This window comes from Tachysurus fulvidraco, chromosome 13 (assembly GCF_022655615.1).
Source record: "Tachysurus fulvidraco isolate hzauxx_2018 chromosome 13, HZAU_PFXX_2.0, whole genome shotgun sequence".
NCBI classification, from domain to species: domain Eukaryota; kingdom Metazoa; phylum Chordata; class Actinopteri; order Siluriformes; family Bagridae; genus Tachysurus; species Tachysurus fulvidraco.
This window is the reverse complement of record NC_062530.1, coordinates 2,936,132-2,959,106: the sequence shown is the minus strand read 5'-3', so window position 1 is coordinate 2,959,106 and position 22,975 is coordinate 2,936,132. Positions and strand designations below refer to the sequence as shown.

The following is a 22,975-nucleotide window of genomic DNA, read 5'->3' as shown; positions in this document are numbered from 1 at the left end:
CGTGACCGATGACTCCCTACTTCCTTATTTTAACGTGTTTATAAATCCAACGACTTTAATGTGTTATGCAATAACTTTGAGTCAACACATTCTTTTTTTTTTTTTTTTTTTTTCTTGGACACAATACGGACGATAAGTGAACTTTCATAGGAAAAAAATAAACCCATATTGTTTATGTTTGTCGCATTGAACGTATGTGAAAAATCGCACGTGCACAGGTGAGTGACAGACAGGTGAGTGACAGACAGGTGAGTGACCTGCACTTCTGCAGCCTTTACACCGGATACACACATCCAACCCTGTACACAGTAAGTACACCATTAATAACAACTGAATCAATTGTCAGTTTTTGAATAGCATGTGATTATTTTTCCTTTGTATTTTCATTCTATAGGTTTTTAAGGCTGCTAGAAAAGACAAGAAATCCACATGAGCACCAGATTGCACCATATTAAAGATCATATTTTAGCAGCAACTCAGGTGAAAATAAAAAAAATCCCCAATCTTCATCATAACACAACAACAGCATGATATTATTCATTTCTTTATGTTCTTCAAATGTTCAGACGTCAGTCATGCTTTTTAAAACTTATCGCACACATTGAGAAAATAGAAATTGCAGAAAAGTTTAATATTTAAAGCAGTTGTGTAGATGTTTCTTTATGATCATAAATAATCAAAATGTTCAAGTAGTGTATCATAAGATTGTAATATTGAGAAATGTATGTTTATTTCTCTTTATTTCGTAAATAAGGCTCGGTCAAGGGTCTCGGAAAGGGTTTCACGGATGAATGAGACTACAGACAGAAGAAATGTATAAAAAATAAATATACAGATCTTCAGTGTCATAGATAGAAGTCAATAAGTGTTAATACCGGACATTTTTGGTCTCAAAAACACACACACACACACAACCACACATACACACATTTTAAAATAATGAACTATTATAAAAAAAGCACAAAATGTGTTAAGCAATATCTTTACGATTCAGCTGTAGCCTTTATTTCCCTATATAGGGGAAAACCAGAAAAGTTAGATTTTCTGCTTTTATAGCTAAAGTAGCTGTCAGACCAAGTGATAAATGAAATAAAATTATAGAAGTTAATTCACTAAAGGGGAAAATAAGCAGGATTTGAAAAGCATGTTTACTTTTAGTAGTGATCTCAGATTCCTGAGCCATGGATTTTGTAATAGAAAGCAAGAAGGCAACATAGGAGTCGACACCACAGAGTCTATCTTTTGTAGTTTCTCTCTGCCTGCTAGTAATTTCAATAACACATTCATGTCACTTTAATATTTGTAATAATTATCCAGTTAATCTTAATAATTATGGATATAGTAAAACTGCTGAAAACTCAACACTGTCCATGTTGTAGTGTTCAGAAATGAGCGCTCTGCCACCGAGTCCTCTCACCACTCACGTGCTGAACACTGGCCAGGGTGTACCAGCTGCCGGTATGAGCATCACGCTGTACTTCCTGGATCCTTCGACGTCAGCTTGGAACCATCTGACAGCAGGGTAAAATATCACTCTGGTTTTTAGCCGAACCAATTCGATCATATAAAAATCTCATGAATCTCTTTCCTGTAGAACTACCAACAGTGATGGACGTTGTCCAGGTCTCATCACTAGAGAAGCCTTCATTCCTGGTACCTATAAGATGCGCTTCGAGACAGGACAGTACTGGGAGGGACTGGAGGAGACCAGCTTCTACCCATATGTTGAGGTACGTTGAGAAAAATCAATTCTGTAATAATATACAATCCAAACTTCTCTGCATTGTTTGTCATCTAATAAGATTTTAACATGGAACTCAACATCAAGGAATTTGTTTGTTAATTACTGATAAGTTAATCAATTATTAAGAAGGCTAGTAATTCATCTTAATAACAGTCATAATGTTAACCCCTGCTAACCCCTTGAACACATTGTTTTATCATAAAATATAATAACATTGACCTGTTCGCTACAGATCGTCTTCACCATCACTGATGTTTCTCAGAAGTTCCACATCCCATTGCTCCTGAGTCGCTTTTCGTACAGCACCTACAGGGGAAGTTAACAAGTGCTTCAGACCGATTCACGCTAATCTGTCTGATCCTGATGTCAAGCTGAAGCTCATCTACATGTGAAAAATACACTGTTGTCCTTACACGTCTGTTACAGCTCACTCGCGCGAAAATGCTCGATATTTTATTATAAACCTACAGGTTAGCTTTGAGTGTTTTCCTGTTTCAGACCTTACTGACTGTCCTACTTTCTAAATTGTCCTAAAGTAAAATTGATGTTTCAGTTCACATGGGAAATATTACATAACAAAATAAACTGTACATTCAAAGAAACAAGGCTTTTGTGTTTAAGGCTTTTGGGTTTGTCATTTCTGAGAATTAGTTAAATCTGCAGTTATTAGCTAATGTCAAGGAAAACTGTTCATACTAATACTGAATACTACTACTAATAAATATTAATAAATAAATATATCTTAAATATCTTGAAGCACTTAATTCAAGACTAATAATAAACAGATATTTTAAATGTGTTTTTTTAAACCAACATGCTTTTGAGCCCTCCTGAACTCAGTCATCACATCATCAGTATATATTACACACACTAATGCTGTTGTATATTGTATAAAAAGCAATGCACTTTATTGCACAATACTGCACTACAATGCACGTCTCACACTTTATGTACATAACTGATCAGTCATATATTTTGTATTACTTATACTGTCTATACTGTCTCACATCATCTGTATTGTCTTGTATAGTCTATGTTGTTTTGTCCTGTATAGTCCAAGCTCAATGTATAGTATGGTGTTATTTATATTTATTTAAGGTACTTTTGAGAGCCACAAACAGCTGGAACCAGATTTCTTGTGTGTGTGAACACACTCGGTCAATAATCCAGATTCTGATTCATTTTATTCCTATTCAACTGTTCTGTGTCTGCAGAATTTCTTCTGTCATTCCTTTCCAATCTTTTTCTTCACTGATCGTAAATTCATAATTTTTTTCTGCATAAAATCTGTATAAGGACCTTTATTTTGCAGAAAACCATCGATGTCATCGTGCATCTTTTTGGCGACTGTTCGATTACTCTGAGTGTGATTATTTTACCCTGGGTGTCTTCCACAGCATTGCATATAATTTGTGCTCAGTTTGGGCCTTATAACTCTTACATTTGGCACTTAAAGAAAATTTCACATCTTAGAAAATGGGTGATGAGGAACTGGAGGCTATCAGGCGGCAGCGTATGGCAGAACTTCAGACAAAACATGGGGTAAGTGACTGTAATAAACAACATGACAGTCCACCATATATGGGAACGCACATTTTAGGCTAAACAATACAAAAACTGAAAAAATACTAAACATATTTCCAGTTGTCCGTCTAATTTAGCTCCGATTTTTTTTGGATTAGTCGATTCCATATAGTTTTGTCTCATGTTTTATACTGTAAAGGAGATGCTAGTTAGCTAACTTCAGCTAGCTAACATGCTAGCTTACAGTGCAGAAAGAAGGGCGTGGCTTAATAGAAATTAGCTTTTAGCATTAGCAAACACATAATCCACCAGATAGTTTGCAATACGGTTATTTAGCATTTTTATCTAGATTTATGTCATTGCGTTATATTTTCTATTTTCATCACATATTTACTGCGAGGAAGCGTTTATTAGCAATTTAATTTAGCTCATTGTGACGTCTCAGCGTTTCTATAGCAACACACGAGTTTATTGTAATGAGACGAATTATTATTATTATTATTATTATTATTATTATTATTATTATTTTAACATTTCAGAGGTCGAGCTGTATGAACAGATTTATAAACTGTTATTAAAGCTTAGCAACACAGGAAAGTCTTAAAAACTGAAGAGGTTGCGTTTTTTAAACATGTAACGCCTATTTAATTTTATTATAGAATTAATTCGATAATTGTTGAATATTAATTAAAAATCGATTTTTTGGCACGTTTCTGAGACGTAAAACGAGAAGGAAATAATTGACGCCAGGACGTCAGTAATTGCTCTTGATTTCAGGACACATACAGTAGCATCCAGTTGTTGATTGTTTCCTAAAATTCCTTCCATTTATTCCAGTGCCTTGTTGGTCAGTTTAGAGGCGTGAAGGAGAGCAACTCTCTATATTAATCATCCTTCATCAATGTTCTCAAAGCACTCGTAACTCCACCACACACGTTATCATGTCACGGTCACTGCAGTGATACGATCTACCACCAAATAAACTGCTCAGATATGGTCCCTATCCGCTCAGTAGAAAACATGCTACTCATTTTCATTTGTTTAAAATATTTCTTGGGGTCCATAACCATCACAAACACAAAAAGTGCTTTTCTTCTCAGGGCGTAGCGTGGAACCCAGTGGAGCCGGTAAGCTCTCTTGTGTGCTGCAAAGGCATTTTTAAAGGCTGAGGAATGAAAAGGATTTTTTTTTAATGAGCTTTTAGTCTGCTTGGGCATCTTAACCCTTCTCATGCAGCAAGGAACAGAACTGGCTGAGATAAACGTAGACACTGGACCCGAACGATCCATAACCCAAAATCTTCACAGCTCATGTTGGGGGGGAAAAAAATAGCTAGAGCGACATAAATATAAACAGTGTTTGAAATAATCCAATGTTACTCATATATTTACATGTTCCTTATCCTACAAATAAAAGTAATTTATGAAAAAATTAATCTAGTTTTTGATCTGTGCTACAAATATTTATGAAAATACTGTTAAAAAAAAGTGTGCTCTCTGCCATGTCTGGGCCAATTATGCTGATTAAACTAAGACTTTTTGTAAAAGATGAAAGCAGGACAGGAAACAGCAGCATGATCAGTGAGAAATATGGTGACAACCCTTTAAACACACCGTGTGGCATGATGATGGTTTATGGGGATCGATTTAGTTACTGAAAGGATATTTGATGTAATCAATTCTCAGTCCTATTGCGAAGGGTTAATTGTTTCATCAGATTTATCGTTTATAACACGGCTTTCAACTACTTTGTCACAGCTACAACAGAATCCATGTTCTAAAAAAATATCATTTGATGCATGTGTCCATTTAATCGAAAGACCTATATAAAAAAATGTGACTCACTGTGTTGGCCCGCTAGAGAGCAGTGTAGAGCAATTAGCTTTGGTCCTATATGCTTTACAAACGATTTAAAGGGATTTCATAGAAGAGGGGGTGAAAACTTATGCAAAATTTATTTGAACACAATTTTATAATATGTTTTCCTGTCACCCCCGGCTTCGATCTTATTGGCTGATTTTGTCAAATTGTGACAGAATCCAGTTACTAGAAAATTTCAAGGGGGTGAAAACTTGTATTTAATAATAACAGAAAACCAGTGGCAGCATTTTCTTTGTAATAGCTCCTTTAAGATAAAACATTTAAACTCAGATGAACATATTTAAGATTTTATTGATATGACTGGTTTTCCAAACTGAACTTTACATCCCTGTTGTAAAGAGCTTGATAATCCAACAAGCTCGAGAAGGTGTGTGAGATTTATCGTACATCTCGTATGGCCAGCAATCACGTCATGCACAGATAAACATATTAAACACAAATTAAATACCTTAAACAAACGTCTGTGCTTTACTGGCTTCGTATAGCTGTGGTCCCTTTTCTTCTTTCATGTACACTTAGTCACTGGACCTGATCAGTAAATATATGATTTCCTTGTTAATGTTCTTATAACAGCCCACTTTCAAGCTCAGCTGTTTTGCTGCTGGAAGAACGTAATGTGTTTAAGAGATAATAATAAGGTGCAATTGGTAATATTTGAATTGTTGTATTATTACCAGTGACATGGAAATATTTGTAGGACATGATTTATAAAAAAAAAAAAAACATATATTCAAAATATTCTAAAGAGTTTTCTTGGGAAAGGTCACGGCTTTAAATATTTAACTGCACCTAAGATTTATTTTAGAAAGAAATTAAGTGTTGAATTTTTATAATTTTTTTTTAATTAAACTTCCATTCAACATGACATTTTATTCACTTTGGATTTCTACAAGCTTGATGACTTACATTTAACATCTAACTAGCTGATGTGTCTGCATGTATATTCTGCAAGTATTCTCTTACTTAAAGTAAAAAGTGCCGTGTTAACTGTTCGTGTCGTGAGCGGCCATGTCGATTTGACCTCAGTTGCTGAACTCCGAGGTTAAGGAGACAGTCTTGAGTTCCTTTTTTTTTTCTTGACGACGTTTAGGAATTCCAAAGTAGACCAATGCTTCTTTAGGACTTTCTTCCTTTGCTGCTGAAACCAAAAATACAGCTCCATCTAACAGATTTGCACCCGATTCGTATTTTAGAGGGGAGCTTTTGTGTAAGGCAGCGCATGAATATCTGTGGGTTTTGTGTTGCTGTTGCACGAACAAAATGCTCAGGTGAATCTAAATGTTAATCCATTCCAGCAAAACAAGACCCGAGCTGAAACAAGTCCATCATCGTCCTTCCTTCTAATATCTAATAAAAATGATTTATCCAAATGCTTAAACTGCTGGATTTTTTTGAACTGACAAAACCATTATTTGTACATTGTAGAACTCCTCCAGTGATCAAGGACAACAGGAAAACAAACAGAGGTACCCGTGCCCGTGTGTGCGTGTCTGCCCGTGTGGGCGTGTCTGCCCGTGTGCGCGTGTCTGCCCGTGTGCGCGTGTCTGCCCGTGTGCGCGTGTCTGCCCGTGTGCGCGTGTCTGCCCGTGTGCGCGTGTCTGCCCGTGTGCGCGTGTCTGCCCGTGTGCGCGTGTCTGCCCGTGTGCGCGTGTCTGCCCGTGTGCGCGTGCCTGCCCGTGTGCGCGTGCCTGCCCGTGTGCGCGTGCCTGCCCGTGTGCGCGTGCCTGCCCGTGGCCGTGTGCGCGTGCCTGCCCGTGGCCGTGTGCGCGTGCCTGCCCGTGGCCGTGTGCGCGTGCCTGCCCGTGGCCGTGTGCGCGTGCCTGCCCGTGGCCGTGTGCGCGTGCCTGCCCGTGGCCGTGTGCGCGTGCCTGCCCGTGGCCGTGCCCGCGTGCCTGCCCGTGCCCGCGTGTCTGCCCGTGCCCGTGTGTGCGTGTCTGCCCGTGTGTGTGTCTAACGCTCTTAATAGGATTAAGAGCATTATTGCTGAAAATGTTAAAACAAGTATTTGTACGTCAAAAACATTATAACCATCATTAATATTTAAAAATGTAAAAAAAAAAAAAAGACCTCTTACTAATTTCTAACTTCTCTTCACAGAGAAACAGAAATGAGGAACACGATACTGGCCCAGGTGTTGGATCAATCAGCTCGTGCCAGATGTAAGTTGAGTTTCTGTGCATGTCTGTGCCTGTGCCTGTGCCCGTGTGTGTGTGTGTGTGTGTGTGTGTGTGTGTGTGTGTGTGTGTGTGTGTGTGTGTGTGTGTGTGTGTGTGTGTGTGTGTGTGTGTGTGTGTGCAGACTTACTGCTCTGGTGTTCCTCTAAGCTCCAGATAAACCTCACCATCACGTCTCTATTTCCTTGCAGTGAGTAACCTGGCACTGGTGAAGCCGGAAAAAGCAAAAGCTGTGGAGAATTATCTGATACAGATGGCTCAGTACGGCCAGCTCGGGGGAAAGGTGAGACAGAGAAGCACACAGTGCAGGGAAAAACCTTCTAAATAACAAAACGTTAAAACAAGAAAGAAATATTATTAAAGAAATAAACTAAACCAGAAAGAAAAGGTTAAATGGGAAGAGTGAATAAAAGGGAGAATATTACATCACTTTATTACTGTTACAGTAATCTTTGGGCCATTGATTTTAAAAGAAAAGAAAGCATTGTAATAAAAAAGAAAGGAAATTGCAGAAAAGAGCTGATAGATCAAAAGCCAGAAAGAGAAAACAAAAGTAAGTAATAGACAAAACAATAGAAAAAAAAAGCAAGGGGGGGAAGGAAGAATATTGAGAAAGAAAGAAAGAATTGTGTAACAGTAATAGAAGGAAACAAAAAGAACAAAAAGAATTAAAAGATTCAAGAAAGAAAAAGAGAGAGAGAAAAAAAATGATAAAATTTAGGATAACAAAGGAGGAAGTGAAAAGGGGCATGTGAGAGAATAAAAGTAAAGGTATGCATGAAGTTAAAATAAAGGAAGTAGAAGATATAAAGTTTATTTATCCTTTTCTGTGTATTTGAAGTTCTTTAATTCTGCTGTGTACGTGTGTGTGTACGTGTGTACGTGTACGTGTGTGTGTACGTGTGTGTGTGTACGTGTGTGTACGTGTGTGTGTACGTGTGTGTGTACGTGTGTGTGTACGTGTGTGTGTACGTGTGTGTGTACGTGTGTGTGTACGTACGTGTGTGTGTGTACGTACGTGTGTGTGTACGTACGTGTGTGTGTACGTACGTGTGTGTGTACGTACGTGTGTGTGTGTGTGCGTGTGTGTGCGTGTGTGTACGTGTGTGCGTGCGTGTGCGTGTGTACGTGTGCGTGTGTTCTCGTCTCTTTAGATCTCAGAGTCTGGTTTAATAGACATCCTGGAAAAAGTCAGTCAACAAACAGAGAAGAAAATAACTGTCAAGGTAACTGAACATCTGATCTCAGATTAGTTCTAATAACGCTGTCTGAAACATAGATCACTGAAATAAAGAATAGAAAAAGTTGGTGTGAATATCTTTTTTTTTTTTAAATGTAAAAAGACACTAAATCAGCTTTCTATAACACTCGCTCTGCTCTCTCTCAGTTTAACAGGCGGCGAGTGATGGACTCTGATGAAGACGAAGAAGATTAAGGTGACCGTTCGCTCCCGTCAGTGTGCTGGTGAGAGAGGAGCGAGAGAGGGGCGAGAGACGCTACTCTGGATCTTGACAAGCACCGGCGTCTGACCAAAGCCCCGATCTGTAGGGAGCATCCTGAGGGGGAAAAGACTTCTGTCCCTTTGGACACACAAGAACTCCTCATCCATGGTTCTGTTAAATCACACGCTCTCACTTGCCACAAAACAATTTACAGTATAATTTCTATAGACTGCTTTGGGAACGTTGTGTTTTTTCCCTTTATCAAAATTTGTGGATTACTGTTTACATGATAATAAAAAAAATCCTTATATACAACTGCTACCAAAATTTCTTAATATCTTTATCATGGTGCTTGTGCAGTGTTGAGTGTCATGTTCGCACACATTGTACACAATTAGCAACAACTAGCAAGAGGGGGAGAGATCGATCTCGAGCGAGAGAGAATTAAACATGTACTTGCTAGAGAAACTAAAATAAGTAAACAATATAATAATATTATACAATAATAACAATGATTTATCAGTGACACTGATCCAATCAATCAATCAGTCAAATGCATTCTTTCTCCCTGGAACTGAAGAGGACAAAAATATATTTCTGCACTGAGTCTTTAATTTTCTATTCTTTTCCTCCATGTTTCAGATTTCCTCACAATATCTCAGAAACGTACAGCTATATCATGTAAGATTTGTGAAAGAGCGTGTGATTTGTGTGTCAATAAAAATAATTGCGCTCCAAGTAACTAGGTAAAAAGGTAAAGTTTAAAAAGTCATTTCAACATGATTTTGTTACAAATCTCAGTACACTTTTACTCTAAAACATATTTTTGAAACCCTTTGAAATGTCTCTGGAACATCTCACTAACTTTGTCATTCAGAAATTCTCAGGTTCTGAGAATATGTATCATGTCCCCTTGGCTTTAGGGACTTTTGAGCTAGAAATGCAATGATAATGAGCTAAACTCCTTTCCTAGAGGTTGGAGCTAGATCTGTGTGTTCGTTTTCCCTACAAGTGCTTTTGAGAGATCAGACACAGGCTCCAGTTCAGGTTCATCCCAAAGGTGTTTAGTGTGGATGAGTCAGATTCAGGGCTCATTGAAGGAGAAAGTACATCTTCACCCTTTAAGAATTTTCATATCAGACATGATTGGTCCAAATCCATTCAGACTATTACATAACAATCCATGACTGGTGAAGTTCGGAGAAAAAAATAATGTTTTCGATTAAAACCAACTATCTTGATGGGGTGTTTTTTATTTTTTTAATTTCTAAAATGTATATTAACAAATTTAACACAAACATTATGTTCATCATTAAATTCAGTAAATTAACTAGTTTATTTATTTAACTAATTACCAACTGTTTCATTCATGTCTTTGCAAAGGAGCTGAATTTCAAATTCCATTCTCCTTATATGTGTGCACTAAAAAGGCTCTTAAATCCATTCCCTGTGCACCCTAATGAGTCCACTCCGTGTTTTGTAAGTAGCCGTTTGGAATTAGACACTGAATGGCTAAGCGGTTGGTTAAAGAGGGCGTGGTTAGGTTACCTTCCTTTCGCGCGAGGATGGTCTGACCTCTGCTATTGGCTGTTTTCTGGAGAGAAGGATTGGATTGGCGGAGAGCTGACGCCCGTGTCTGCATTCTGACCAATCACACTCGCGGTGTGGTGTCATGGCGTCCTACATATGAGAATGTGTAGTAGTTGTTGCTCGTAGGTGTCTGCTGAGGTTGGTGTAAATTTAATACAATAAGAATAAAAATAATAAATAATAAACATGGCGAAGACGAGCAGCGAAAAGGTGTCGATGATCACATGCACGGCGCCGGTAAACATTGCTGTCATTAAGTACTGTAAGTGTGTGTTATGTTTTTGTGCTGTATTTATATAAAGAGTCACTTTGTGAAAGTTGTGCTGAAGTGATGATGATTTTATACACAGGGGGTAAACGTGATGAAGAGCTCATTCTGCCCATTAACTCCTCACTCAGTGTAACTCTGCATCAGGACCAGGTAAGAAAGGCATTAAAAGGTGACCAAGGAGACATTTACACACCAAACATAAAAAAAATGTACAAAAACAAACATAAAACTGCTTTTTGTTCTCAATTCTTTACACTTTAAGAGTCTAATTGTTTGTACGCTTTGAATGAACCTGATTATTCTGTATAGCTCATTATCAGGTTATTATACCTGCATGATTAAACTCAAGTCATGTGACTAAATGGGCGAATGTGATTGGTGGATTCTGGGACTTAGAAGTTTTCATGATTGAGTCAAGCATCAAGTGGTGTATCCTGGTCTGGAGAAGGTTCCTGAGAGTGTAACGGGAACACGCGTCGGATGGGATGTCAGTCCGTAGCTGGACACACATTCGTAATCTTATTCCCATATGAACCCTGATAGTAGACTGATCAGCTCTGGATTTTCCTGGGGATCCTGAAGCTGTGAGGCAAAACACGACCTCGTACACCACCATGCCTCTGTAATAACATTGTAATTGGAAAAAATTGCACTCATTTCCCTGGAGCACAACCCAGGACGTAATCCTGAACTCATGCCCAGGTTTCCCAGATAGACTTCAGTTCTATCATAAAACATATTACTGAAAACGAATAATGAAGTTTCATTCATATGGCTAATAAAAATGTATTTATAGCTGGAACTCGGGATTTTGCACCGTAGACAACATGTGATGTGTAGCCTGGTGAACTTGCTGTTATTTTAAAGCTAACAAACGATGTGCTTCTTCTTCTTGCACTTGCAAGACACACAAAGCGTCCTTAAAGTGTAGACTTATTTTTAATAACTTACCATCTGGCAACTCGTGTATTACATTTACATTTACATTTACGGCATTTAGCAGACACCCTTATCCAGAGTGACTTACAACACCTTAACCACTGAGCTACCACATCCCCATATTATTGTTTGCTAATCTCCTAAATGCAGCATAAGTAGGGAGCTAAAATCTATGTAAATGAAACATACTGATGCTATTCTTACCTTCACACTGGTGATTTTTCCAGCTTAAAACGACCACCACAGTTGCATGCAGCAGAAACTTTCAGGAGGACCGCATCTGGCTGAACGGGAAAGAAGAAGACATCAACCAGCCGAGATTACAGTCGTGTCTTTGTGAGAGTACGTTATTGTTCAACCTGCATACGAAATACACACAGCCTTGACAAACTCTGATGTTTTCCTGTACTATTTCTCACCTTATTGTCCTAAATCAGTCCGAAGGTTAGCGCGGAAAAGACGGAATGATGAAGACCCTAATGCTGAGATCACGCTTTCTCACCGGGTGCATATCTGCTCTGTGAATAACTTCCCAACAGCGGCAGGCCTGGCATCCTCTGCAGCTGGATATGCATGCCTGGGTGAGTTTATTATCATCGTCATCATCTTCTTCATCAGCACAGCAGGAACACACTCATTTCATGTGACTATCATAACAAAGAGGGTTAAAAGAGGTTACATATGACTTCGAAATGTCTTTAAACATTATGTAAAAGAACTTTATGAACACACTGAGCACACAGAGCCACTAATTATGTACTTTATACTTTACCGAAGTATGCTTTGATTACAGTTTTAGAATTTAGAATTTCTTGTTTTTATAAAATATTAAAAAATGATCATGGTACGTTGTGATATGTCAGTAAAATGTATTGTGATATTATAATTTATCACAGTATCGATATTGTATATCGTTCTGGTCACATAACATGAGCCCTGGTTCACCTGTAGTGTGGATGTGAAGATGTGTGTAGTCATGTGGTTGTCCTCTGTCTTGTAGAAGTAACTGGTGTTTTATTGTTTTTATGTTTTTATTACTGCTTAATTATAATTTTCGTGCCAATGTGAGCAAGTCTGATTCCACATAACTGTATCTTTTATCTGCTGATCAAATCTGATTCTGTCGTAGTTATTACATGTTTATGTCTTTATAACACGTCTTTAGTGCACCTGTGTGTGTCTCAGTGTACTCGCTGTCCCGTTTGCTGGGTGTGGACGCTGAGCTGTCTGTGGTGGCTCGTCAGGGTTCCGGCAGCGCCTGCAGGAGCATCTACGGGGGCTTTGTGCAGTGGAAGATGGGAGAAAGACAGGACGGGAAAGACAGCGTGGCCGAGCAGGTAGCACCGGAGACGCACTGGCCGGAGCTCCGGGTTCTCGTCCTGGTGGTGAGTCGCCCCTGGATCCTTCCGTTCAGGTCTTTCATCCAGCTTCCTGTTGTCTGTATCTTTAGGAATAAACGCTGCATCGACTCCACCTGTCTCTTTTGAAAGCCGTACTGTTGTTGAATTGTTAAATTATTAAATACTTTGCACACATCATATCCTCAATCACACGTTATATTTCTAGAACATTCCGAAGGAGGTTATGTGACTGGAATTCAGAATTGAAAAAAGAGACTTATTTTAACATGGCTACATCAGCTCTGATATTGTCACGGTGAGGCAAAGGCGAATGAGGATCCAAATGCAGTAAAGAGATTTAATGACAAAAAACAAGAAAACAGATACACAGACAGGCAGGCAAAACAAGACCGAACACAGAGCTGACAGGAAACAGGAACATTGAAACGACTAGCACCAGGGAAGTGAACAAACAGAGAATTATATAGGTGGCAGAGACAATCAGAGACAAAGACAACACAACTGGAGGAAAGATTGAGTACAATTAGTGTCCATGGTAATAAATAAGTGGGCGGGGCCAACAATTAACAGCAGGGAATGACAGCAGACAGAAACAAGGAAAACACAGACAGACTCATTACAGATATATATATATATATATATATATGCTCGTTAAATAAAATATTTTATGATACCTTATACGATACATGATATAGTAGGTGCAGTATATTATATATAGTGTATATATAACAAGAAGTATACTTATTTACTTATTTATTTATAAATGAAAGAAATTTTGTATGAAGTTTTTATTTTGTATGAAGTTTCATGATTTATTTATTTTAATTTATTGATTTGTTTTAATTGTTCTATTTAAATGAATAAAACCGTTTTTTTTTTCTGTAATTGAGAATGAGTATCTGCATTCTCAATAAATCATCTTACCTTTGAAGCTTGAATCTTGTTTCTAATGAAGTGACTTTATCGTCGCAGGTCAGCGCAGAACGGAAGCCTGTCGGAAGCACCTCAGGCATGCAGACCAGCGTGCAGACCAGCGCACTGTTGAAGGTAGAGACGCCAAACACAGTGTTATTATTAAGATCAACTCCTGTATAGCAATAGAATCTGAGATCTTGTGAAATTGTCCCCCTGTGTAACGCAGCACCGTGCGGACCGCGTGGTCCCGGCTCGGATGGACGACATGATCAGGGCGGTTCAGGAACGAGACTTTGCGACATTCGCCGAACTCACCATGAAAGACAGCAACCAGTTTCACGCCACCTGCCTGGACACTTTCCCACCCATATTCTACCTCAACGACATTTCCCGCAGAGTTATTAACCTGGTGCATCGCTACAATCAGCATTACACAGAGACCAGAGTGAGTCTCACCCGATCCTTCATTATATAATTAAATCCAACAGACAGCTGACATTAATTATCAGAGCATCTTGGGGTTTACTTTTCTGAATCATGGAGGATGTCCGTGCAAGTAAAATTCATAGTGATCCGACTCTGCCTTTTGTACAGAAACTGTTTCAGCTCCAAAATTATTGGCACCCTTGGAATTTTTTTTATATATTTTCTTTTAATAAGAGCTTTTCGTTGCACTGGAATCAGTTTATCTCCCAAGATTCAGAATTTCTATGATATTTTCAGTCAGAAATGAAGCTATTTAACCACAACTATTTAATTTCAATATCTTATTGTCAGAAATAGTTGATGCACTTCTCAGTTTTGATCTGTTTTGAATTAATTATAATAATTTATATGTATTGTCTGCTAATCAGTATAACAAGAAGAGATTTAAAAGCGTTTTATAAAGTACAATCAAATAATAAAGCTTTAAGGTAAAGCCGCAAATAAACGAAACGGCTATATATGCTTGTTGAACATTTTTGCAGCTTTCTTATGAATGGAATTAAATAATTGCTTCGAAACAAACCATCACCTATGAGAAGAGAGAGACTTTATTTTTTTTGTTATAATGGTTTTTCTCCCGTACGACACCTGATGTGTGTAACGTGTGAGGAAAGAATTTCAAAAATTAGATTGTCGTGAGAATCTCGTTTGTTGTTTTTTTTTTGGCTAAGAACTTTAACCGGTTTCAGGAGTCTCTCCATTTCACCTGTAGTGTAAAGGTGTAAAAACAAACGTACTGTTGTTTTCTTTTCTTAAATCCTTCAGGTGGCGTATACTTTCGATGCAGGCCCTAATGCAGTCATCTACCTCCTGCAGGACCATGTGGCAGAATTTGTTCAGGCTGTCCGTCATTTCTTTCCTCCGGAATCTAACGGTGGAGAGTCAGTGCTTTATTTTCATCAGCAGCCTCGTGTTAAATCTGCATTAGTTACTAAACTAGTAAAGTTGAACCTTTTTCAACCAAGACATTGTAAGCTTAACAAAATAAATGCATGATCTTTTTGTCTCTGCAGGTTTGTAAAGGGAATTCCTGTGCTTTCTGCCTCGCTGCCTGACGAGCTGATAAGAGCCGTCGGCATGGAACCTACGCCCAAAGGCATCAGCTACATCATCAACACAAAGGTACGTGACTCTGACTCTGATAAAATTAAAGTCACGTTTCTTTATACATCAATAAAAACTCACAGAATGATAAATGATCGTCATATAAATGCAGTTTGGTTTATATTTTAATCCAGCACCTTTCTGTGGCTGACTTCTGGCAAACAGCCAAATAACCTGGTGATATTTTTTCTTCAATTAGCAATCTAATATAACCGTATCTATTATAGAGGTGACTAAACCCTGTGATTTCCTAACACTGTCCCAAAACTAATCTGTCCGTCAACATCAAAACAGAGAAAGAAATAAGACCCGATAATTATAGAGGAAATTTAGCCAACAGAAAAAGGACACGCTGATTTAAGCCAGCATTAGTTACCCATTAGTTAAAGCACGTTAACAAACAGCGAAGGTTGATGGATGATGATGCTGATGATCAAACTGATTCCCCATCGTAACTTTATAACTGATTAGCATATAAAATGTTGTATCTTTATTTGTTGCATATTAATATATGGTTATTTTTAGACCCTCGGTCAGCTTGTGTCTTTAAAACTGAAATTGGAATAAAAGTTTTTTTCACTTTTCTCTTTTGTGGTTGAAATCAGAAGCGGAAGAGGAACATATTTCCCTTCAGGAAAGTCTATAGGTTTTCAGAGCTATAGAGAAGAAAATATCAGTTTCACCATCTGAAGGGTTTTTCCATGCCGTCTCACATGTTTATAACACTACTCTAATTTCAGCAATAGGAAGTAAAATAAAATGTCTGGCAACTCGATCATGTTTAAAGACAGACCAGGTTAAAAAAAAAATAGGTGTGGAGGCGACTGACAGGTGAATTTTCACTAAACATTATACAGGTGATTAGTTAATTCATGTATAGGTGAGAAAGTAAAATTTGTTGTTACAGTGTTATATAAATGTACTGTTCCGAATATTTGTCACAGCTCACAGGACATAAAGTGCAAGAAATCGAACGCTAAAGAGTCATTTGTATTGTTTATATTTTTTTCCTCCAGGTTGGTCCTGGTCCATGTGCAGTAGATGATCCAACACTTCACCTGTTAGGTGCTGATGGACTTCCCAAGAAAACTCCCTAAACACCTCAATGCAGAATATCAACCTTCCCCAGAGAACAAAATTCAATAAAGATTTAACACATTTAAAACAAAAAAGATTCATTCATTCGTATGTTCATTTTCTACCGCTTATCCGAATTACCTCGGGTCACAGGGAGAACATGCAAACTACTCACACATAAGGCGGAGGTGGGAATTGAACCCCCAACCCTTGAGGTGTGAGGCGAACACTGTGCCAAGCCCCCCCCCCCACACACACACACACACACAAAAAAAGATTAATTATTGTTATTACTATTATTAAAATTTCTGAACAATTTTTGCTATATTGTCTATTTACATGTGTTTACATTCATTTTTGTGCAGATTTCTTAAGTGTGTATTTCTAGTTTTCAAAAAATGTATTTGAAAATAAATGTATTGATTGCATACTATGTGTATGAGTGTGTGTGTATATGTGTGAGTGTGTGTATATGTGTGAGTGTGTGTGTGACCAGGTCTTTAAATTCGAATGATAATAGATAGGGTGATTAGATAGATAGTAAAGGGTGCTTTAAATGTTTTTTTTAAACGGTGCCAAGATTTCTGTAACTGTTCATAAAGACTGTTATTAATTGTCATTCAGACATAACAGAGATCAAATCTGTCTGTCAAAGGGCGTGAAATAAGGCGAGAACCGAGGACGTGACGTAACGACGGGGCGTGGCTTGTGTGCTCAGGCCCCGCCCATCTTTGTTCTTTAATAACAGTAGAGGAGCGTGTGGAATCTGCGCAGTGACGGTGTGTAGGAACAGGGAAGAAGTGGCAGACTTGTGCTCTATAAACAGCCTCGGTGACAATGGGGAAGATCGAGTGGGCAATGTGGGCTAATGAACAAGCTCTGGCGGCTGGACTCAGTGAGTACACTAAACTTTACCATGTTGTGAGTCTGTATAGACCAAACTGCCATGTTTACTGCATGATGGGGTTTAGGGTTGTGCTGTAAACATAGACATGTAGTCTGTCTATCTGTGTGTAGAAACCGAGAAAAGTTTACATGTAGTGGACATAAAAAGTCACAGGAAAAGTCTCAGTTAAAGTCACAGGAAAAGTCTCAGTTAAAGTCTCAGTTAAAGTCACAGGTAAAGTCACAGTTAAAGTCTCAGGTAAAGTCACCTGTGTGAAGCTGAGCTGCTCTGTGTGTGCTGATAAATCAGTGCTTGTGGGAAAAAACAGTATTTCTGGTTAATGTCTCTTATCTTATACATCTATGAGGAAGTGCTGAAGGTAATAAATTTTGATCTGTCTAACTTCCCTGTTTCAGTTTACTTAACCGGGGGCATCGTAGGAGTGGCAGGTCAATTCAGAGACTGGCAGTTTGCTGCATATGGCATGTATCCTTAAAACTCATGCTTTAATATATGAAGCTTTTGTTTTCTGTATAAACGAGTCATCTGTGTGCACAGACACCAGCACGTACACAGCTGTGCAGTGATTGGTTTTAAGAAGACTTGTGTTCGAATCGGTTCTTTCGAACGACTCTTTTTACTGTCGACTCACAGTGTCGACTCCCCCCACCCTCCAAAACCACTATAATCAAATAACCCCATTTTCCACACAAAAGTTTATTAGCTAGTCAAATGGGTTTAATTAAGTCAAAAACATAAATATAGTCTACATATTGTTTCTGGATGCAACTGAAATGAAAAAGAAAAAGCTCAAATCACTTATTAAAAAGAATCCATTGTGTAGAAAGATTCTATGACTTCCAGATGATTAAAATGTTTTCAATCAACAGAAGTAATATTTTAATAAAAAGTACTCTGTAAAAGCATTTCATAATGCGTTTTAATATTAAAAAGGAATAATTCCAGTGGTGCACTTTTATGTCAGTGCATCGAGATCAGTGCATCCTTTCTCATTAGTTTCACTGTTATTACGGAGTAATTCATCTTTTACTAGAGAGTATAATGTTTAGTATCCTTAACCGGAGGTGTAGAGCTGCGGGTGTGTTTGTGTGTGTCCTGGAGTATCCACGGAGCAGAAGAGCCAAAGGAACCAGTGTTGAGAGAACGTAAGTGCTTCACTTCAAGTATTTCTGATACTTGTTAAAAGTTTGCATTTAGAAATCTTCCACAGTTTCACAATATAAAAAAAAGGAAGAATTTAAAAATCCTCTTTCCTTCATTGGTCACGTGTGTGAACCGTTTTTTTTTTTCCCTTTCCACTCTTTAGCTCTATCATTTTTGTTTGTGCCTTTTCTATTTATGAATAAAAGACAAAGTGTAACAATTAGAGAAACTAATTACACTTTCAGAATCTATAGCTGTGTGTCATGAGGAGTTGGAAGTGGAAGTTCATTAGACATGTTTTTTCTCTTCTACCCCCAATAGCGGTCAGTATTGCTTCACTGTGTGTGTAAAGGCATTTGGGCCCCTGACTAGAAATTACTACGTTAGAGCGTTACTTCATGTGGCGTAAGTAAAATCTTGTACTGACTACATTCTTTCACCTCCCCAAAGACAGACAGAGGTGTATGTGTGTGTCTTCATTATACTTCCTCTAAATGTCATTTACATCTGCTTACACTGTCACCTCATTGTTTTTATCATTAGACTCAGTGTCCCTGGAGGTTTCATGCTCGCTACAGTTTTAGGCTGTGTGTGTCTCGGCATAGCCGCCCTCATCTATCTGTCAGTAAGTCGCTTTTCTATTTGACTGCTAATTGAACTTTAAATCTCACCTTAATCTTGTTGATAAAAGGTCTATGTGCCTTAAAGGAAGTAGACAGAGGTAATAATACACCTGTGTAAAAGAAGGAAACTGGAATAAAGAAATGACTCATACATTTTGATAATTACATATTAACACAATCATCTGCCCCCCCCCCCACACACACACACGTCATTTACACTTCAAATTCAAGTGCTGTTATTTTGTCTCACAGTAAGTACTACAGTACAGAATAACCAATAATGACCAACAATTCTCACATTTTCAAACCTGACACCTACACTACTTTTTTCTGTTAGTTCCTTAAACAACAACATCTAGTTTAGGGGGTGAAAAAAACAGGAAATTAGTTCAACAGTTCAATCACGTATACGTGTTTTTTTCTTTCTTTAAAACGGTTCAGGTTACACTGTAAGCATGTGTAATATTCCAGATATATTTCAGCACACAACCCCAGGTGTCAGTCCATCACCATGCGCACACACACACACACACACACACACACACACACACACACACACACACACACGCTTAGAGTCACTTACTACCTGCTGCATCAATACTACTATTACTACTATTCATCATCATCAAAGATTTGCATAATCTGTTCACTAACCTTGTGGAAAGGAAGTAATTTTATATCCTCATCTAGTTTCGTTAACTTTCATTAACTTTGACTTTTCTTTTATAACGTTCCATCGGTCTCACTATCATTGTCTAATAGTAACAACCTGTCCTTTTTTTAAATTAAATATCAAATCAATTTTGACATACTGTTTATGTTTTGCTTGTGTTTTTAATAGAAACTCTGTTTTTTGTTTTTTTTTATCGTTGCCTGAAATTGTCACATGGTAAAACTCATAAGAGACCACATGATTCTCTCTTTTTTTTTTAAATAAAATTTCCAGTTTTTCATTTCACTGTTAATTAAATGCTTAACACAGGAAGTTAAAATTTCCTGTATGTGAAAACTGACCTCAGGGACCTCGGAGTATTGCTTAACGCTGATATTTTCTAATAGTGTATTATAGATGAAAGACACTGAGGCAGATTTAGAATAAATTAAACCTTAAATGAAACCTGTGACAACAAATGAATATAACAATAGAACAAAATGACAGACACTCAAGATAAGAATACTTCAGGAATTTGGCAGAACTAAGATAAGATAAGATAAGATAAGATAAGATAAGATAAGGGTTAAAAGGAATAAAGAGGAGTTTTTTCAGTCAGAACCACGTGTACAACTCGTGTCCCTAACACACTCTTTACCTCAAACAGATTTAGCACGGCATATATTTTATATATATTTCATATATTGCACAAAAATTCATTAAAGTTTCTGCACTTTAATCATTAAAGTTTTTTTTCTACCCGTGTATTTAAATTCTATTTTTATTGTAATTCAATTCTTAGTATAATTTCGTTCTATTTTTACGACACGAACAGTCGAAAAAGTTTCTGTGTTGTGTATAGTTGCAGATGTTATAAGTAAGATATGAATTTGAATTTGGAAGTCTTGGTCGAGGACCCAGCAGCGGCAGCTTGGAAGAAAAAGGGCTTTGGTCTCACAAAGCTTTGATTAAATAACCTACTGATCCAACCCTATTTTCAGGTGATAAATCCCCCTTCACTGTCTGTTCACAGGCAGCCATTCACGGCGAACACTGGGAACCTATTTTGCCGAAGGCGGAACCCACCAAACGTGTTGCTCCTAGCATCAAGCAGCCTCCTCAGAACCCCCCGCCACGCCCTCCTCCTGAGATGCGCAGGAAGAGAACAGACGACCCCGAGGCTGCAGCTTATACCAATCCCATACCTGTGACTGCCGATGAACAATGAATGGCCAAATCTCTCCATTGTGAGGATGGTAGTTCACCTGCCATGCTGAGAGAGGACTGAGTAGCAACTGTACAAACTAAACAGGAGTGCACACACACACACACACACACACACACACACACACACCACTAACTGCAGAATCACTCTGTTCACGTTTAAAGAGACCAGTTCGGTTCAGCTCGCAGTCTTCCTGTAAAGTTACTGTATTTTATACTAGAATGTTTGTGAGATATTTTACAAGAAGGTGATCACAAACTGATTATTGGGCTTCTGTTGCACTATGGAGAAGATTTCTGCATAAAGCTTTGTACGGTTGTACGGTTGAAAGACATTTAATGCAAGTTAGGATTTTACAGATCTTCTATAACACACCAAGTAACAGCATTAACCATCAGTATAGAATCCTGACTTTTTCGTTTCGGTTTTGGTCTCATACCTTTTGCCAGAGTAAACTGCTCCGGGTTTTGATGCCTTGTGAACTTCTTTTTGAGTCATTGACATTAGACATTAGTAAGGAAAGTTTACATAAATTACAGAAGCTTTTAAAAATTGCTTTAGAGATAACAGAACATTAAACATTTTTGTCATCGTTAAACCTTGGTCGATTTTTTTTCTATCCCAAAACCAAGGAAGTAATTTTTTTGCATTCAGTTTTACATTGTATTTTTCATTGTAAGTATTACAGGTCAGTGGAAAACCCCCCTTGTACTCATGTTAAACTGGATGATTATTTTTAGCACATTTACACACCTTCACATTCATTCAGAAGGTGTGTATGAAGTCATCAAAATCACCAGAAGGACTGAAATCGTGAGGAAGAAGGCAAAATATACAGTCGATGAAGAACAAGTATCTTTTTGTATGTTTTGTTCTGTTCTTTGTTACATACAGCTTTGTTTCAGTGATAATAAATATTTAATGCTCATAATGTTGTCTGTGATAAGTTTTTATTAGACCATTAGGTTTTTATGACTGAAAATAAAAAAGATGGCAGCATAGAGAGTTTATTAGACGTTTATAAGACATGACCATATGAGGGAATAAATGAATACTTAATTCCTGCTTTATGTTTATCTCGATCTTTGGTAAGAAATTCAAAGTGTGTGGCAAACATCACATTCTTCATTAAAAGTTTACCACACTTTAAGTTGTTCTGCTTTTTTCTTTTGTTTTATTTCACCAAAATTGCAAAAAAAATTTGGAAATCTTTTGGTTCCTCTTTTTACAGCGACATGCAGACTGAAACAACGTTAGAGCGATGGAGCGTGGTGATGAAATGTGTTTCACATCACATCTTTAACAAAGAGGAAACTCTGCCCTTAAAATAACACCAGAAGGGTTTGGCTTTTGCAACACTGACTTTCTTTCTTGATTGGAAAAAAAAACCCAACTTCCTTGTCTGTGACGTTTCCATCATTCCTGGAACGTGTATAAGTAAAGAGGTTATTGTTTGGAGTGATGTAAAATAATCCGTAACTTTTACTTGATTGACAGAAGAAAGAACACACACACACACACACACACACACACACACACACACACACACACACACACACACACACTTCCTCTAACCATCTTTCTTTATCTTATTCACACTCACAAGTTATTCACACAGGTATTTGAATACTTTACCTGATGATTAAATATATAGTAATTATAATAAGTATAAAATCAAACACTGTTACCAATCCTGACCTCAAAATCATTCTAATTAACACAGGAAAATATTGGTGGAAACTGGGGAACTGATTACCTCAAGACCTGAAGACACACACAAACTTAACAAGTTTTTTTTTGTTTTATTTTGTCATGGAAAACTGCTCAAGATCTTTTACAAATATTTCCAATCACAGCCATTAGATTAGATGTTGTAGTAACAGGGTAAGTTCTTTTTGTCTGGTAAGGCTTCAATTAA

General features: G+C 37.8%; 4 protein-coding genes across 10 annotated transcripts; all 4 read left to right on the top strand.

The window, feature by feature from the left end:
* The first annotated feature begins 21 nt into the window (after window positions 1-21).
* On the top strand, window positions 22-2,346 carry uraha (urate (5-hydroxyiso-) hydrolase a). Of its 4 annotated transcripts, none has more exons than XM_027159246.2 (5): window positions 22-308; window positions 395-480; window positions 1,380-1,522; window positions 1,607-1,730; window positions 1,977-2,346. In XM_027159246.2, the coding sequence occupies exons 2-5, from the start codon at window positions 430-432 to the stop codon at window positions 2,064-2,066; spliced, it is 408 nt and encodes a 135-aa protein (XP_027015047.1). In that variant the 5' UTR covers window positions 22-308; window positions 395-429; the 3' UTR covers window positions 2,067-2,346. The 4 variants fall into 4 exon arrangements, with proteins under 4 accessions (XP_027015047.1, XP_027015044.1, XP_027015046.1 ...); XM_027159243.2 differs by having other exon boundaries at window positions 29-233; window positions 1,595-1,730; XM_027159245.2 differs by having other exon boundaries at window positions 29-248; window positions 1,595-1,730.
* Window positions 2,347-3,077: 731 nt separating this feature from the next.
* pdcd5 (programmed cell death 5) lies at window positions 3,078-9,079 on the top strand. Of its 3 annotated transcripts, XM_047822204.1 has the most exons (7): window positions 3,078-3,286; window positions 4,369-4,395; window positions 6,574-6,614; window positions 7,246-7,307; window positions 7,514-7,605; window positions 8,477-8,548; window positions 8,710-9,079. In XM_047822204.1, exons 1-7 carry the CDS (start codon window positions 3,221-3,223, stop codon window positions 8,755-8,757), a joined length of 408 nt encoding a protein of 135 aa, XP_047678160.1. In that variant the 5' UTR covers window positions 3,078-3,220; the 3' UTR covers window positions 8,758-9,079. The 3 variants fall into 3 exon arrangements, with proteins under 3 accessions (XP_047678160.1, XP_027015148.1, XP_027015149.1); XM_027159347.2 differs by lacking the exon at window positions 4,369-4,395 and having other exon boundaries at window positions 3,086-3,286; XM_027159348.2 differs by lacking the exons at window positions 4,369-4,395; window positions 6,574-6,614 and having other exon boundaries at window positions 3,086-3,286.
* Window positions 9,080-10,411: 1,332 nt separating this feature from the next.
* Window positions 10,412-16,940, top strand: mvda (mevalonate (diphospho) decarboxylase a). Of its 2 annotated transcripts, none has more exons than XM_027159345.2 (10): window positions 10,412-10,616; window positions 10,705-10,775; window positions 11,792-11,906; window positions 12,002-12,145; window positions 12,750-12,949; window positions 13,898-13,972; window positions 14,067-14,285; window positions 15,092-15,207; window positions 15,340-15,448; window positions 16,447-16,940. In XM_027159345.2, exons 1-10 carry the CDS (start codon window positions 10,541-10,543, stop codon window positions 16,525-16,527), a joined length of 1,206 nt encoding a protein of 401 aa, XP_027015146.2. In that variant the 5' UTR covers window positions 10,412-10,540; the 3' UTR covers window positions 16,528-16,940. The 2 variants fall into 2 exon arrangements, with proteins under 2 accessions (XP_027015146.2, XP_027015147.2); XM_027159346.2 differs by having other exon boundaries at window positions 10,418-10,591.
* Window positions 16,941-17,242: 302 nt separating this feature from the next.
* On the top strand, window positions 17,243-22,207 carry LOC113650808 (cytochrome b-245 light chain). The gene is made up of 6 exons (XM_027159350.2): window positions 17,243-17,402; window positions 17,810-17,879; window positions 18,485-18,559; window positions 18,879-18,962; window positions 19,101-19,182; window positions 20,866-22,207. The coding sequence occupies exons 1-6, from the start codon at window positions 17,345-17,347 to the stop codon at window positions 21,058-21,060; spliced, it is 564 nt and encodes a 187-aa protein (XP_027015151.1). The 5' UTR covers window positions 17,243-17,344; the 3' UTR covers window positions 21,061-22,207.
* Window positions 22,208-22,975: the final 768 nt, after the last annotated feature.

Bases quoted from the DNA above. Each gene is read 5' to 3' on its own strand.
- uraha (XM_027159243.2), top strand. From the start codon at position 430: ATGAGCACCAGATTGCACCATATTAAAGATCATATTTTAGCAGCAACT. The intron at 481-1,379 runs GTGAAAATAAAA...TCCATGTTGTAG, and splicing joins ATATTTTAGCAGCAACTCAG to TGTTCAGAAATGAGCGCTCT. The intron at 1,731-1,976 runs GTACGTTGAGAA...TGTTCGCTACAG, and splicing joins GCTTCTACCCATATGTTGAG to ATCGTCTTCACCATCACTGA.
- pdcd5 (XM_047822204.1), top strand. From the start codon at position 3,221: ATGGGTGATGAGGAACTGGAGGCTATCAGGCGGCAGCGTATGGCAGAA. The intron at 7,606-8,476 runs GTGAGACAGAGA...TCGTCTCTTTAG, and splicing joins ACGGCCAGCTCGGGGGAAAG to ATCTCAGAGTCTGGTTTAAT. The intron at 8,549-8,709 runs GTAACTGAACAT...GCTCTCTCTCAG, and splicing joins AGAAGAAAATAACTGTCAAG to TTTAACAGGCGGCGAGTGAT.
- mvda (XM_027159345.2), top strand. From the start codon at position 10,541: ATGGCGAAGACGAGCAGCGAAAAGGTGTCGATGATCACATGCACGGCG. The intron at 10,617-10,704 runs GTAAGTGTGTGT...TTTTATACACAG, and splicing joins CATTGCTGTCATTAAGTACT to GGGGTAAACGTGATGAAGAG. The intron at 11,907-12,001 runs GTACGTTATTGT...GTCCTAAATCAG, and splicing joins ACAGTCGTGTCTTTGTGAGA to TCCGAAGGTTAGCGCGGAAA.
- LOC113650808 (XM_027159350.2), top strand. From the start codon at position 17,345: ATGGGGAAGATCGAGTGGGCAATGTGGGCTAATGAACAAGCTCTGGCG. The intron at 17,403-17,809 runs GTGAGTACACTA...TCCCTGTTTCAG, and splicing joins AGCTCTGGCGGCTGGACTCA to TTTACTTAACCGGGGGCATC. The intron at 18,963-19,100 runs GTAAGTAAAATC...TTTTATCATTAG, and splicing joins AGAGCGTTACTTCATGTGGC to ACTCAGTGTCCCTGGAGGTT.